Source organism: Dysidea avara, chromosome 3 (assembly GCF_963678975.1).
Source record: "Dysidea avara chromosome 3, odDysAvar1.4, whole genome shotgun sequence".
NCBI lineage: Eukaryota > Metazoa > Porifera > Demospongiae > Dictyoceratida > Dysideidae > Dysidea > Dysidea avara.
This window is the reverse complement of record NC_089274.1, coordinates 8,436,089-8,452,271: the sequence shown is the minus strand read 5'-3', so window position 1 is coordinate 8,452,271 and position 16,183 is coordinate 8,436,089. Positions and strand designations below refer to the sequence as shown.

The 16,183-nt window shown below is 39.4% G+C and overlaps 1 protein-coding gene across 1 annotated transcript; it reads right to left on the bottom strand.

The window, feature by feature from the left end:
• Positions 1–9,627: 9,627 nt before the first annotated feature.
• LOC136249243 (alpha-L-fucosidase-like) lies at positions 9,628–15,054 on the bottom strand. Its single transcript, XM_066041208.1, has 10 exons — positions 14,568–15,054; positions 12,842–12,948; positions 12,451–12,581; positions 12,019–12,152; positions 11,875–11,972; positions 11,291–11,423; positions 10,964–11,049; positions 10,823–10,907; positions 10,598–10,737; positions 9,628–9,867 (listed from the first exon to the last, which is right to left on the bottom strand). The coding sequence occupies exons 1-10, from the start codon at positions 14,900–14,902 to the stop codon at positions 9,755–9,757; spliced, it is 1,362 nt and encodes a 453-aa protein (XP_065897280.1). The 5' UTR covers positions 14,903–15,054; the 3' UTR covers positions 9,628–9,754.
• Positions 15,055–16,183: the final 1,129 nt, after the last annotated feature.

Genomic DNA, 16,183 nt, shown 5'->3' with positions numbered 1-16,183 from the left:
TTTTTACAGGGGTATATGAGAGTAGGATACTCTCCTTAGTATATATATTATGAACTCTTGATATTATGCATACGCGTATGGGGTAGCACAAATAATTACATTAGACGTGCTTTATAAAACGTGTGGCAAGAATACATTGCCACAATGCATGAAAATTGCGTATTCGATTCTACTGCCACAACGCAAGTAGATCTACAGATAGCTTAGATACTACAGTGTTACATTCACCCATTATAAGGTATTAATATACTAGAAGGATGAGAGCGTAGCTGGTCTGGTTTCTGACATTACGATAAAATTCCGCTTTTTGCTAGTACGCTCACGAAGCCAGATGCCTATTCACATTTACCAATGTGGTAAAAGAGTTTTTCTGAAACAATTATGAAGAAAGAAAGCAGTTTAGCCTCGCCATTCCAACTTACGGGTGGACCTGGTTCGAAAATGCGTGGGCGAATATACACTATTTTCGCCATGTAGTCACAAAGCAGACCGGCTTTGCTCTCACTACTCTAGTATGTTAGTACCTGGTAACAGATGATTATCAACACCGATGTAGTTTGGCTGTTAGGCACTCTACAATAATGCACCTATCAATGTAATCCCTGACTACCACTAATACGGGCTAAAGTGGGGATTTGCATTTCTGAAAATTACAATTCCCCACCTACTGGGGGAGTACTGGCGATACAAACCCCGACCAAGCCTTGACCTGCAGACCCCGGGAATACTGGGGCTAGGCGGGGATTTGTACGGTCGTGTGGCGTTGGTCTAGTGATGAGTTAGTTCGAGTGTATTCTATAGTATAAACGTACTGAATAGCTAGCACCCGACTCTCTTTCCTCACATCTTCGCTGTCTGAGTGAATTTCTTTAGCGAAGACAAATCCCCACTATGTCGGGGAAATTTAGCGATCACTGAATTTCCCGACCTTTCCCCACCCTCAGCCCATATCAGTGGTAGTCGGGCATCACATTGATAGGCGCATAACAGGAAAATGAAACACGAAATTTTCCCAGCACCTGGCTGTACAAATGCCACACGTTTTGCCACACGTTTCAGTTGAACGCCGCACCTGTGACGTTCTATGCATATGGGGCAGATCACTTGCCCCATACGCATATGGGGCCCCGTACGCGTATGGGCGGTCCATACGCGTATGGGACAGCTCTCCTCTCTATTTTAGCTACCGGGCTGGGCTTGATGGACTGCCCGCCCCAGCCGCACGTGTATACAGTTTTAGCTACTGACCCTGCCCAGGCCAGTCAGGGGCGATTGTGAGGTTTCTAGAAACTGAAATATTAGTTGTTGCAAAAAAATCGAGATGCCTTAAAACTAAAATAGCTAGATGTTGCAAACTCATTGGCTGGTCTAGGATTTTTGTAAGGGGTTTCTGAAATAATAATGGAAATCAAGTTCTGAGGAAACCTAGCTAGAAAATTTTGATATTCTAGAAAGTTTTGAGATTCTAAAAGATTTTAGGCTACCTTAACTACTGAGCACTTAACTAATCTGTGGCGATGGCTCAAATCTTACTTAAAGTACCAATCTCGGTGTGTCAAAATGCTGTGCAATGTTCTCTCAGGAGTACCACAAGGTAGTATCCGAGGGGCTATACCATTATTATCAATGATTTTCCAGAGAGTATTCGTTCTTCAATTCCTTTTCTGTTTGATACTAAATGACTGCAGATTATCAATACAGGCTGCACATATATAAACCAAGGACTTAACATCATCTCACTCTGGAGCTGCAACACTAATATTCTTTACAACGAAGCTGAATTTAGCTATTCATGTACAATTCTAGGCCAAGAGCTTCAACTCTCCAAACAAAACATTGCACAGAGAAGACCTCGGTATTACTTTTACTGACAATCTGCAATGGTCAGAGCACTGTAGCTATAAAATCATTGCAGGAAAAGCCTAACAAACCCTGGGACTTTTCCATCGTACTTTTAGGGATAAACACTATCCTAGTGAACTATGGAGTCCACAGTTAATCGAGGACATACTCACATTGGAATGCATTCAATGCAAGGCAATGAAATTCATAATATATTATATACATTCAATGCAGGGCAATGGAATTCATATTAAATCTTTTAACTATGATTTTAAAAACTCGACTTGAGCAGCCATACAATTGCTACCACTAATGTACACATGCTACTACACATTATGAACTCAATGACTAATGTTTCAGTAAATTAAGTATCCTAAACAGCTATCTGATCATTAACATTCATTAGCATAAAATTAGCAGTAAGCTAATGAAAATAGCTGTAAGGTATACAGGCATACAAGATCTGGAAACTCTTGCAAGTTACTGTAGTTCATTCCAATTCACCTTCTTCCATACATCAGCACTTCTATTTCAGTGGAATTGTCAGACTGTGGAACCATCTTAGGGCGGATCTAGAATTTTTTTGAAAGGGAGGGCTAAGCCATACAGGGACAGCCAGACATTAGATGATACCAAGCCTTCGAATTCTCACAGGGATAGCACTTACATATATATATAAGGGGTATTTTAATGCAGAGACCAAGTGATAAGATTCATCTAGTATCCATAGCTGTTTGAAATAAAGGCTACATTAGTATGCAAAGCACACCAACCTAGGGGGTTTGGGGTACCTCCAGTAAATTTTTGAAATGTAGACTCTAAAGGTGGATCTGAAAGTGTTTTCAGCTATTTTCAGTGGAAATAATGATACTTTATATCATTTACTTTTCAAGGTTGATTGCAATTCAGTGAAAGCTCAGTTATCCGGACCCTACTTACCCAGATTCTTGCTTAACCAAACTACAGAAATGACTGCTCTATTAGAGTAGTGTCTGTTCTATTAGGATAATTGAAAATGCATGCAGATATTTTTAAAGGTTATTTATACACAGTTTCAGGTATACTGACTTTTCAGACTTATGGACCACCCTCGCATGATCCCAAGGGGTTTAGATAACTGAGGTTCCACTGCATATGCACTGCGTATCACGCATAATATTATAATCTTCATTTGTAACTACCAAAGCATTTATTGTAGCTATAGCTGTATACCATTGTTACCTAATGAATCAGCTCCTCTTAGCCATGCATGGAGCTAAATCTGTGATATGGAAACAGGTATGGCAGTAGTGTTGAGCATAATGACACATTACATTATGCTACTTAGCTTTTGTTAGCTTTAAGCACCAAATAAAGTGTAAAAGCAGAAGGCAGTCAGTATACTAGTAGCTCCCCCTCCCTAAATTCGCCCCTATCATCTACCCGTATTCTACACATCTCTTTAGTACATCAACTTAAGCAACATTTATAAACTATCTTCAGGAAGAATTCTTAATCTTGCAACTTTCATACTGTCTATTCCTGTTATTGATGATCAGCCATTCCAGTTTTAGCTAACTAATTTCCACACTTTTAACACAATTAACTCTGATCAGTGACTCAACACAATTTACTTGTAATTCACTCAAACACTGTGTGCAAAGCTGCAATTTGTTTTCAGGCTACAGGATTGCATCGAGTCCTGTAGACCTCCAGCTTTTATGATAACTGTCAAATAAACTAACTGTAGTATTAAGTTGTAGCCTGACTGCTCTATTAGAGTGACTGTTCTATTAGAGTATCTCGATCACTTAATAGCTATAAAATCAAAAGTAAAGTTAAACCCGTCTAGATTCGCCACTGCATGAAACTGTCAGGACTTGAAAAGCCGCTAGTTAGCTAGTTGGTCAACCAGAAGGTTTTAAAATGATTTTTATCATCTCCTTGGATGAAAGATTTAGCTAATAGATCGATTTAAGCTAGTGACCCATACGCGTATGGGCGCCCTGTACACGTATGGGTATCCCATACGCGTACGGGATACCCCATACGCGTATAGGAAGCCCATATAGGTATACTCGTATGGGATATCCCATACGCGTATAGGACAAATACACGTATGGGTCACAACACTTTCATCATATTTCAACATAGCGTAATCATGATTATTGTCAGTAGCCCCATTCAAAATGACGGAGGGCTGTTGCTATGACAGTGACGTAATTTTGGAATGTGTCTTGTTTCTCATCCCCGCCCGCATTCCTTTTTATCCCACCGCCTCTAATTTCATTATTGCTGTTATCAATCACGTCCACACATATTTTTATTTTGATGCTAAGAAGGCTGACTATCATTTTTGCAGCACAGCAAATGTCACTTGCAACTCAGAAATGGTGGTAAAATGTAAGTACTAGTTCTTAAAAGGCTTTAGCTACTTTATAGTAACAGACAGCTTGGTTTGGAGTATTTTCTTTAATAATGAATAATGAAAAATGACCGCATGGAAATCCAAATATTTGTGGATGAGAAACAAGTAATCAAGTTTGCCTGGCTTAACATTGTTTTCCTTGCCATGCCCACAATGGGTCTACTGCATGTGTGGGTCTGATATATGGTCACATGTGTTTGTCCAAGGATTCACATACTGTTGTTTGTTCTTTTTTGTACACTCATCATAATCATGGTGCCAGGTTTTTTCTTTGGCAGGTTATAGCTATGGTGCCAACAGTCATGTGCATTATAAAAAAAAAAACTTAGACAAAAAAACTTTTTTTTAAAAAGTTACTTCATCTGGGATTTGAACCCGGGCATCCACACTCGTAATCCATGCTTATAACCACTGTACTACTAGTGCTGCAGCTACTCATCTCCCTTAGTTTCTACATTATAAATGTCCAACTGGAGTGACTTCTATATATATATAACAAGAGTGAAGAAAAAACCAAAACTGAACCCGACCCTAATGCTAATAACTACTTTTCGTGTGCCCTAAAGTACAAGACTTGTTTGATAATCCAGTTAAATGATGGACCATTGCCAGTAAAATAGCTGTTCACGCTCATAACCAGTGCCGGCACTATATCCACTTCATTTTTCTTTCACAGATTTGCATCCCAACTATTATTTCAAAAATAAATTTTCACAAAACCACAAATCAAAAGTGATTTATGATGAGTCTTCGTTTCTGAAACTCCATGTTCAGAGTACTCTACCAAGGCAAAATCAAGTTGACTCAAAAGCTAGTGACAAAACTGAAGTCATTCAAATGTGTCTCCCTACTCTTCATAATTTTGTCCTAATGGAATAACACTGTCTGGTGGTCCCAAACTGTACTAGATGGCCTAACAAAATTTTTGGGGAGGTTAGTTGGAGTTTCAGCTCACTCCACCAAAGCTACAGCTGGCTAAGCTATATTGATAAGTTCTCTGATCTTCTTCAGAAATGTGATAGTTTACCTGAATACCAAGTATGGATTTATAGAAATTATGTTCTCTCAATCATTCAATTCCACCTCACATTAGATAGTATTGGTCCTTCTACCATAACTACAATGGAAAAATCTTGCTGCTAAATACCTGAAATGCTGGCTATGTTTGCCTCACAGCTCCACTCATGTAATTTTGGTGTCTGTTGTCCCAGCGTATATATCCTCAATTTCAAAATTAACATCTCTAAATCATTAGACCCACTGATGCAGGAACTAGCATTGAGATAGATCTTTCCCCTAACCTCCTTCAGATTAACAGTGCTCATTCTGTCAAGCTAGAGCACGACTTGACACAATTCCAACAGCTCACAAGCTCTATACTGTTTGCAGATGCCTTGCCATTTCTAAAGAAACTGCTTTGCAAACACAAGCTGGACACCTTCTCAGTGCAGTGCAAATTCTGAAAGCAAAATCAACTTCTGCTAGTGTTTCATCCAGACCAACTCTTATTTGTGTTATGAGCTTCATCAGATACCCTGCCCCCTCCATTAAATTTACATTGCTGGCATATACACACTGGAGCAACTTGCTCTCTCTGTCAGTTGCTTTGTCCTACTTGCCATCATGTGCTGAAGGGCTGCCCTGTGGCTTTACTACTGCAAGGTAGGTATACTTATTGTCATGATGCTGCATTGTCATGGCTGATGTGGCTGAACTACAAGCTTATATAGACAATGTTTGCTGATTTGGAATCTTTTGGATGGCAAACATGCAACTTTTTACACTAAAATATTGGCTCCATTAGAAGTGTTTAAAAACAATTTATTTTACTGATTGCACTGGTACTTTTGAAATACATTCATGCTATTTAAGCAAAAACAAAGATGTCAAATGCACTTGTATGGTTTCCTGACCAGCTACAGATGGGCTTATATCAGCGTTGAAACCGGGTCACTACTGCTGACCCGGATGACCCGTTTGAACTGACCTGGTTTCAATGCTGGCTTATATCCTGGTTTAAAAGTTTCCAAACATGCCCTAAGGCAATGAGTTTGACATGATACCGTATCTCAAATGATTTAGTATACCTTACTCAACTTCCTCAGAAAATTTGGTGCATTTATCACAAAGCAAACAATTTCATCAAAATTTGTTGCTTAACTGCTCTACTATTTATAGCTCTCTGAGGTTAAATTTTTCATCCACATATAGCCTTTGTGTATCATACAGCCAATGCAATGTCTCACATAAATATTATTATTGTTTATTCAACTGCTTCACATATACACCAGGGTATGCAGCATCAAACTATAGGATCTAAGAGTGGTTGGGGGGGCTGAACCATCACCCCCCTCCAAATTTGTACTGTGTGCTAGCTAGAGAGATAGTAGAAGCTACAGTACAGTGCAATTACATCTAAAGCATACATGGATAATGAAAGATGGAAAGAGTGAGAAGAAAAGAACTAATCTCTTCTAGGAATCAGCAAGAGGGGATCAAAATTTATATTTCAGGGGTAAAACTGCTAGAACAGTCAACAACTCTCCATTATTCTATAAGAACAAACCCAACTCCTAGACCCATTGAATTTCAACTTTGAACTCAAACCATGCTGCAGCATTTATACTGTGCCTTTTATAAATTATGAAAGCTAGTTACCACTGCTAGAAGGTAAAGTGGCTCACAATGCTTATTAAATAAGGTTCAGTAAAAATTATTGCCAAATTCGATCTCAGAAAGCTAAATTTGCGACAACAAAATAAAGATTTCCTGTGAGGGCATACCCCTGAGACCTTCCTAGATAAAACATGCTCCACATGCTGAGTGTGCTTCACACACTGTACTACTAGTTGTATCAACCAGTTGTCACTTTTCTTATAGATTCCCTTTTTGGCAATCCTAAATCCACCCGTCACCTAATCACAAAAACTCACTCATGACACAGCCTACAGTTCAGTAGCTATTTCAACTGTTCATTTATATGGTTGTGAACTTGGACAGGTATAGCTAGCTATCAAAGACTTTCACCCCCATCTTGCCCTGTAGAATGAACACTGATATTGTTTGATGGTTGACAGTCACAAGCTAGTTAGCCAATATACGCAGTTGTATGGAAACTTTTGTAGATGTGGCATGATAGCAGAAATGGTATGAGTCCTCATCATTTCACTAATCAGCTTTAACAAATTAACATCAATCACAAGGTCATAGAGTGATCTAAACACCCACCTTTAGTTGGGTTGCTGTATTTGATAGATCAACGGATTACGGATCATGTGATGAGCATATCCCACTACTCATTATAAAAATTATTAATTTAAAAATGAAGTAGCGATCCAATCAATAAAAAGTAATGAAACAAGAGATGAATGATAGTATTACAGCATAGCTCAGTGGATCATTTCCCCACCAAGCTATGCTGTCATGCCATCTTCATTTTGTTTTACTACTTTTTTTATTATATACTATTTTGTTGTTATACATGTGTGATTGTTCTATTAGGGTGACTGCTGTATTAGAGTATCTCGAGTCAGCCTTTCACTACCAGGGATGTGTCTGTGCTAGTATACAGATAGGCCAATAATAACAAAGTATGTCATTGTGATAGATTGTTAAGAGGTATGGTTTCAGACTCCCAGTTCTTGATTGTTATTGATCAACCTATTGTGAAGTTACAGGTATCTGTTGAGCGTAAGCACTTCAGTAAGTTTGAGGCATTTAAATATGCTGAAGTGTTGATAGGAAAAATTAATGCCTCAATATGGTTTCATTGCATGAAGAAGGAAGAAGACTGAAGATAAAAAAAGAAAAATAAGGTGCAGAGGGCACACACTCGTCGTAACCCCAAAAAGACACATACCATGGGCGAGTTTGTTATTGTGGCATAAAATGGTGGCCGTATGCTGCTTCGTTTGGCCTCCAGCCTTACGACTGTGGTCAAGCTAGTAGGCTGGCAGTGAGACTATAATCCTAAAATTCTATATCTGGCCATCTATTAGTGTTTTCTTGTTTGTAATGCTGTATTTGATGGTAGATGGACTAATATTATTCCATTAAGGTGATTTTCATCACGAAAGATGTCTCAGATGATTTTTTTAGGCAGCGAACATCATATTGGGGGATCCCTACTTAAACGGTGCTACTGTACTGTTTGATAATAATCCTACAGGTAAAAAAAGGCAAATGCCTGTGAGTCCTGCTCTTTACGCAGATTACATAAAGTATTGTGTCAGTGTTGTAATATACTTGATGTATAATATTTTAGTAATAATGGCAAAACACTGCACACTATTAAGTACATTCACTTTGTCGCTAAAATGCCTACACACCGTTCCAGACTTATGGATTTAGCTATGGCCATTTTGCTACGTGATCACTGTGACAATTGAAGGTAAAGCCTCAAGGTGCCAACATCACATTATTACAAAGCTTTGTAGATTAAGACAAGTCTACTACCCGGCTTTGATCAAAGTGAGAATCAGTGAAGTAGCTATTAAAGCCAGCCCTACCCATGCCACTGCAGCTATGATAGGTGTTCAATCAGTTACAGTAGTAAACTACCTGCCAGTGTTTAATCATGAGGTACATTTGATTGAAAAGTTGTAATGTCAAAATGTCTGTTATAGATTGAACACCTATCGTAGGATTACAACTGCAGCTGGCTTAAAGTATCCGACTCTCACTTTGATCAAAGGTAGTATATAGACTTGTCTTAATCTACAAAGCCTTGTGATAATGTGATGTCAGCACCTCAAGGCTTTACCTTTGGAATGGTGCGTGGGCATTTTAGCGATGAAGTGAGTATACTTAAAAGTGTGCAGTGTTTTGTCATTATTATTATATTACACTGACACAATGTTTATAAACATCTCCAATGAGCAGTGGGATATGCTCATCACGCCAAACACAGTAACCTGTTATTGAAGTTCTCAATTTCGAATAATATAAGGTTGCATTTTATTTTGTCCACGTAATATGTTATAGCTTCCTGTTGTTCAAGCAATTTGGAAATCTTTTGGAAACTTCTCATTCTGAACTGAGTTCACAAAAATAATGTTTTATGAACTATTGACATTTGTATTTCAAGAAATTATCTAATACTCCCATGTGGGGATATTGCATATTTTGGCAATGGTATACTAATCGATGCATTTGTATTTCATTTAATCACCTAAATTATGGGGTAGAAATTTGTACAAACAAAATTACAATGCATAGCAACAGTTTGAGCTAGTCAAACCTGCTATAAAATGACATCCATGCAGTATCACTGAAATTCTCCCAGACTTAACCTTTTAAAAATTGTCTTTGGAAAGCACTAGTAGTACTTCAGACTCCTCCACCATTGTCATACAAGCTTTAGGTCCTGTGATACTGATATTTTGTAGCACTATAACAAATTCATATTACAGTTATTATGCACTTCTGTACAATCACATAATGTAACTACTATCTAGAAATGAATACATGGCAGCACAATGTCATTAATGTAGCAAATCTTAAAATTTACTGTACTACAATCTTCAGTGCCCATGCCCACTTCAAGTTAGAAGATGGAAGAAGGTTAGGTAGAGTAACTTGTAGTCCATCAGAAACTGATGAGAACTTTAATGGAGTTTCTACCAACAAAACAATTAAATATATACATTACAATATGGAAATTCCAAGTATAGCTTTTGATTACACAAATTCACAAACTTTGAATAGTTAATAAAGCAGGCTATTTTTTACGAGGAAAATATCACAAGTGAGCACATATATTGACTATGGTCTTGTCATCGGAAACCCGTTCTCCAGGGTGACACTTATCAATTAGAGATTATAAACGCCCCCTATGAAAGCTCCACCCCAGAGAATGGGTCTGTGATGATAAGACTATGTTAACTGCATTAATGACATAACTAACATTACACAATTCTTATGCAACTTTTGAAACTGCATGCATCCAATGCAAGTTTACAGTAGTATCCATCAATTTTCATTACATATTCATGTTTGCTGATAAATAAATGTACGGAAGTAGAGGAAAGCCCAGTAATTGTGTCATGTTCATAACAGATCGAATTACAGATACATTAATAGAAGATATTAGTCAGCTTCTGTAATCTTTCATCAGGTGGCCAGATAAAAGTATCACCTGCTATAAACCACTGTATCTATAGGAAATAAGTGAATAATTTCTTGTTTGGTTGATCATCACTACCTTCACATTTAATCACACAGCTATGACAGCAAGTAATAGTGATACTTTCAATGAAGCTTACCAAAGCAAATATAACCACACGCAGACCAAGCACATATCACGAAAAATTCTATTTCTACATGTGCAATGTTGCACAGCACGAGTACCTGTCAGTCCCAACATCTCCACAGACGTCACATGATGGGATGACAATGCTCCCAGTAACACACTGCTATTACTAGGCCAGTCCAGTAGTACAGCATACACTGTTGATGTCTCACCAGTCACATTACCACCACTTGTGTACCTATCACAGTCAACACAACCATCACTATTGTATAGTTTAACTGTAAACACCAAATACTCTAATAGAACATACACACAATACTCACCACACATTAGGACCGATGGTGTCATTCTGATGTAACCATGGTACTGACCCATATATACACTGTCCATTGATGTTAAGCCATTCACCTATACTAGTAACAAGTGGTATGGACCAACTAGTAATGGACTATACTGGTACACACCAATCTCTAGTAGCCTCTCCTCAAATATCGGCATTATCCTCCCATCATGTGTGGGACCAACATTGAGTAACAGGTTACCACCACAACTGTGTAGGGAAGAATGGTAGATAGCAGCATCATTTATCACAAGTTTCGCAGTATGTGCAATACAAACTTGATAACTATTACGCACATGGATTATCATTATATTTGACTGACCAATCAGACAATAAATTGGTTGGAAATGTGTCCAACTTATTTCTACAAAGATTCAAGGCTACAATGAAAATCTGGTTTGTGGGTTATCCTAATCATCAAACCTAGTCGGTGGATTCACTGTACACTGACCTGACCACAATCACCAACTGGTTTATTATTTCTTCAGTTGTAGCATACCCATCAAGGCCAACACTTCTATCATAACCCCAAGAGCTCTTCTGTAGTGTTGTAGCATCCTCCCATTTGTACTGCTCAAGTACACCTGAAATGTACATACAAAGGGATCACTCAGCCCACAGCTTACAGTTATGACAAACCATATATATCTTTCCGACCTGTGGTAACTGTTCTATTAGAGGAGTTCACATTATGTAACTGTTTTATTAGAGCATTTTTTACAAATCCAATATGAGTATTGTAGATCATTATTTAACCAGGAACCCAAAACAAATTTTAAAGTATGTCTCCTATTACATAGTGGACCCTAGAATTGGGAGGCCTGGTATCTTAACGTCCCAAAAGCTACATAGAAATCTAAAGGGGGTTTCCTAAACTTCTGTATACTCTCTGTATTAACACAGAAAAGTTCTCAAGTGGCCATGCAAGTACATACATAGCATTTATGCAATCGGCATGAAAAATTTCAGGAAGGAATTCACAACCTACATCCATAAGTTTACACACTTACATAGTATAAACTACCCAAAACACACCTGGATTGTAGTGATCGTGACATGTAAAATATCCACCATTTTTACAACGATCACCACTACCCCAGCGATCATTGACCACAACAGTATCCTTGACTGGACTATAAACAGTATAACAGTAACTCCATTGTATGTCAGATATGCTACCTGCTGTTATATAGCCAGGCAAGAAACTCTGTGCTCTTCCAGTAGGTGTCTATTTCTCCTCCATAAGCATCAGCCCATATCAACTCTGGTTTGTAGGTCTCCACTACCTCATGTAGTTGTGGCTGCATCACTTCCTAGTGACACTGGAAGTAACATGCTGTTATATACACACATGTAATCATGTCAATCCTGAATCATTTGTGGTTATATGGCAACTTTGGGGGTAGGCCACTACACTGCAGCACTAAAGTTCCACCTGAACCTGAGTGAAATGTGTTGACTATTTGCATGCTTTCCCAGTGTAACATTAGGACCCTATCAGTACAGATAGGTAGGCTACACAATACATGTGTTTCAACTATGATACCAGTGCTCTATCCCCCTAACTACTGCTGCTCACACAATACATACAGACACAAAATATTCAAGTACCTCAACATAATATTGTGTCTTAAAGTCATTCGCCTTATCCTCTTGCCACAAAGGATGGAACCATTCATACAGGGAGTAGTAAACACCAAAATGAATATCAGAGTAGTTCCTTATAGCAGCAGCTAAATCACCTGTGTGCATCACACCAAGGTCTTCATGTTATAGTCTAGTAGTAGACCTGTCCCATTCCCACTAACCCCCATAAATATGGTCAGGAGAGGGGAAGGCATTTTAATGGACACGCTTTAATGCCAAATTTGATCCACCAAACCAACTGTGACCAATATAATTGTCCCCATCCCCCTGACAACAGTATGATCAGCACCACAAATTATACACCTAATCATGTACTACCTAAAGTACGCATATTGTAGAACAATATATACCATACCAACAAGGTCTCTCTGTGGTCCAGTGTCAACACTATTCCAATTCCATGAGTACTTGGATGGCCAATTGGTGAATCCATCAATATGTTTACTAGTCAGTACCACATACCTACATTTAGACATAGCCAAGACAGCACACCTATGGGTATGTTCACTACAATACATACTACACAAATGACCATCTTTATGACTTTAGTACCGTAGCCATCAATGCAAACTTACAATTGGCAGCATAAGTGACTGGGTATATGTGAGCATGAAACATATGTCTTGTACCCTCACACACCTACACACACGCATGCAGGAATGCACGCACACGCACACACACACAAAGCCTATAATAGCTGTGCGAAACACAACTATTGCCACCCAGCAAACCAGCACTGGGAAGCCTGTGCACCACTCAGGTGCTTGAGCCTTGTGCAAGCAAATCCTCCTGGGGTAGGGCTGGTAACCCGCAGGAAGACTTTCCAGGTCTCACGGAGAGAAGTTGCAGTACCCGAAGTTTCACAATGACCCCATCACTGCTAAGTGAGACAAGGACAGTTGGGCATTTGCATCCCCAGTAAACACTAGGTATATCCATTGATGTTACAGCTCCCCAGATGACACCAGACCACCAGGTCCCTATTTATACAGCTGAGTAGACTGAAGCAGTGTGAGTGTTTCTTGCTCAAGGAAGACCATTGCCAGTAAACCTGGTGGCTTAACTGTCCACTATTTCTGCTGTCTGTCCCTTCCATTTAGGAAGATCCAGAGGGGGTAGTCGAGAACGAAGGAAGAAAGGTGTGTGTGTGTGTGTGTGTGTGTGTGTGTGTGTGTGTGTGTGTGTGTGTGTGTGTGTGTGTGTGTGTGTGTGTGTGAGAGAGAGAGAGAGAGAGTGCCAATTTGCTGTTGTTGCTTGGCACAGCCGCACAGAAACCAGAGGACCCATTGAACTCCAGCAGCAGCATGTGCCATGACATTATGACTTTGTCCACCAAGCTGTGCCTGCCTTAAGTGCAGACTTTAGTAACCCCTGGGAGGCTTGCAAAACCTCCACAGGGACACCAGGTTGGTGTGTACCAAGTGATACCATCAGGCGGTAGGTATCCTGGGCTTGGCACACAGTAACCTAACCTTGTGATCGTCGTCAGCTTAGCCAGCTAAGGCTAACATAATAAGATTCCTTGTTTCCCATCACCTTGAGAACAATCAGGTAGTGAGGGCAGGTGGTTATTATTATTAATAACTAAAATTTCATTATTTTGGTGAGCCTTCGAAATGACAATGCACTGTCCACCAGCCAACTTGTTTCAAGCAACAGGATAGATGTTTTAAAGAGCTGTGGCTTTTCATACGTGTCACAGACAACAGCAAAGCACTTTCCAAAAATTTAGTAATAAAATAAAACTACTGAAATGCCATGAATAATTTTGATTGATGTAGGAAGATAAATGAGTGCTATATTAGAGTTGCTGACTGCTCTATTAGAGTATCTTGATCTTCAACACAAAAATTATTTGTATTTCTCAAATCTTAATTACAATAATAATTATCAACGCTGTAGGCAAAGTGGCATGCAGGCAGGTGATGGGAAAGAAGGGATTAATAAATGTTGGCCTAAAAGCTGTTGCCTGTGGGTCACCTCGTGGAGGTGCTGTTAAAAAACACCAACACACACACACACATGCGCACACTCACACAGCAGCAGCAGCAGCAACAACACACACAAACATGCACACAAACCTTGCTCCAGCCTTCTGAAACAGTTCAACCCAAGCTTTGGGATTAAACAATTCAGCTTTGAACATTGGGGCAAAGTCTGGATACCCAAATCCCTGAGGATAATTCTTCTTCATATATTCAATAACGGTAGTGACGTTCCTGACTTTCCAGTCATCCCAGAACCACTCTGATACTAAACTAGGTACACTGTACACTCCCCAGTGTAGGAATATTCCAAACTTCGACTGGTCGTACCATTTTGGTAGTGGCCTACTGTTTAATGAATCCCAAGTCGGCTGGTATTGAGCTGTCACCAATGAAACACACAGTGTTGTCAACAAAATCAAAATATTCATCCTGTCGTCGTAGCAGCACCTTAACAACAGGTGCGCTATTAATAAATAAAGTTTTTACAATCCTTAGGTGGCTTCCTTTTTATGCGAAGAGAGGGATGTCAGACCACCAGACTAATAAGTAGTTTGTTTGGCCGTCTGTGTAGCAGCAGGAGGGGGCGGGGCTAGAGACCAATTTTAGAGTAAGCCCACTGAAGCCAGCCGGATCAAGACACTGAGTCTGAGCCGGTAAGTCAGCTGCCCACACTGAATGGCAATGCACTTGAGAACAAGAGCTCATCAAACAACTAGTACTCCCCCTCAAAGAATTCGTGCCGAGTGAACAATTAGGAATTGGACCAGAGATTTCAGGGTATTGCTGAATTGGCCCTCGGGATGATGTGTTAGCTAGTTCCAGAGACTGATGATTATGAGATGAATGATGGCTAGTTGCTGTGCCGTGTCTCACAATGTTTCTTTGTAATAGCCAAATTGCTGGCAGAGTTTGCTACGGACCATACTAAGTTACTCAGTGGCTTGCTTGGCCACTCATGCAGCCAGCAGATCTGATTAATGACTTTTCTTGCCCAGTGCATGGCACAACAACTTCCAAGTCATCACGTTTGTCAGGAAGATATTGGATCATGATACTGCTTGTAAAAGTATCTCATCTACTGTGAGAATTTCATTCCAAGAGTTGCAAGGGTGAACTTAGTAATGACCTTACTTAATTAACTGTGATTGTTGTAACCACACCTTCCTTGCCAGCATGCTCATCGTGCACACAGGTCCCTTCCTGTCTGTTCAGACGAGTCTGAGAATTTACCTTCAAGCTAAGTTTATTTATGTATCATTCTAAATCACTAATCAATGATGGTTAACTACCCAAATTCAATGATAAATTTCGTAAATTTTCCTGTAGGGGCATGACCCCAGAGTCCCAGACTATATCATATCACTTTTCTTAGCTACATTATAAACTACGTAGCTATCAGTGCATGGTTTTGTTCTACCATTCAGGAAATGTCACAGTAAAATAAAGTTTGCTACTATGTATCTGGCACTGTACTGCCCACATCATATTGACATATGATAGACATCTAGTCTCCCTGAACTTGTTTAATTCACCACACATTAATTTTGTGTGTATAGTGCAGTAAACATGGTTTGTGCTCAAAGTTTAGCTATAGTCCATACAACTACAGCTGTACAGTTACTATATGAATTAGTATGTGCAAAAAAAAATTCTCTGTGAGTCCATTTATGGCTGTGGCGCAACTACTGCTCCTGCACAACAACCCTTCG

Coding starts and splice junctions, on each gene's coding strand:
- LOC136249243 (XM_066041208.1), bottom strand. CDS start 14,902: ATGAATATTTTGATTTTGTTGACAACACTGTGTGTTTCATTGGTGACA. Junction 12,582..12,841: donor ACCACAGAGAGACCTTGTTG/GTATGGTATATA, acceptor TGATGCACACAG/GTGATTTAGCTGCTGCTATA. Junction 9,868..10,597: donor GGAGATGTTGGGACTGACAG/GTACTCGTGCTG, acceptor TTTTGTTGGTAG/AAACTCCATTAAAGTTCTCA.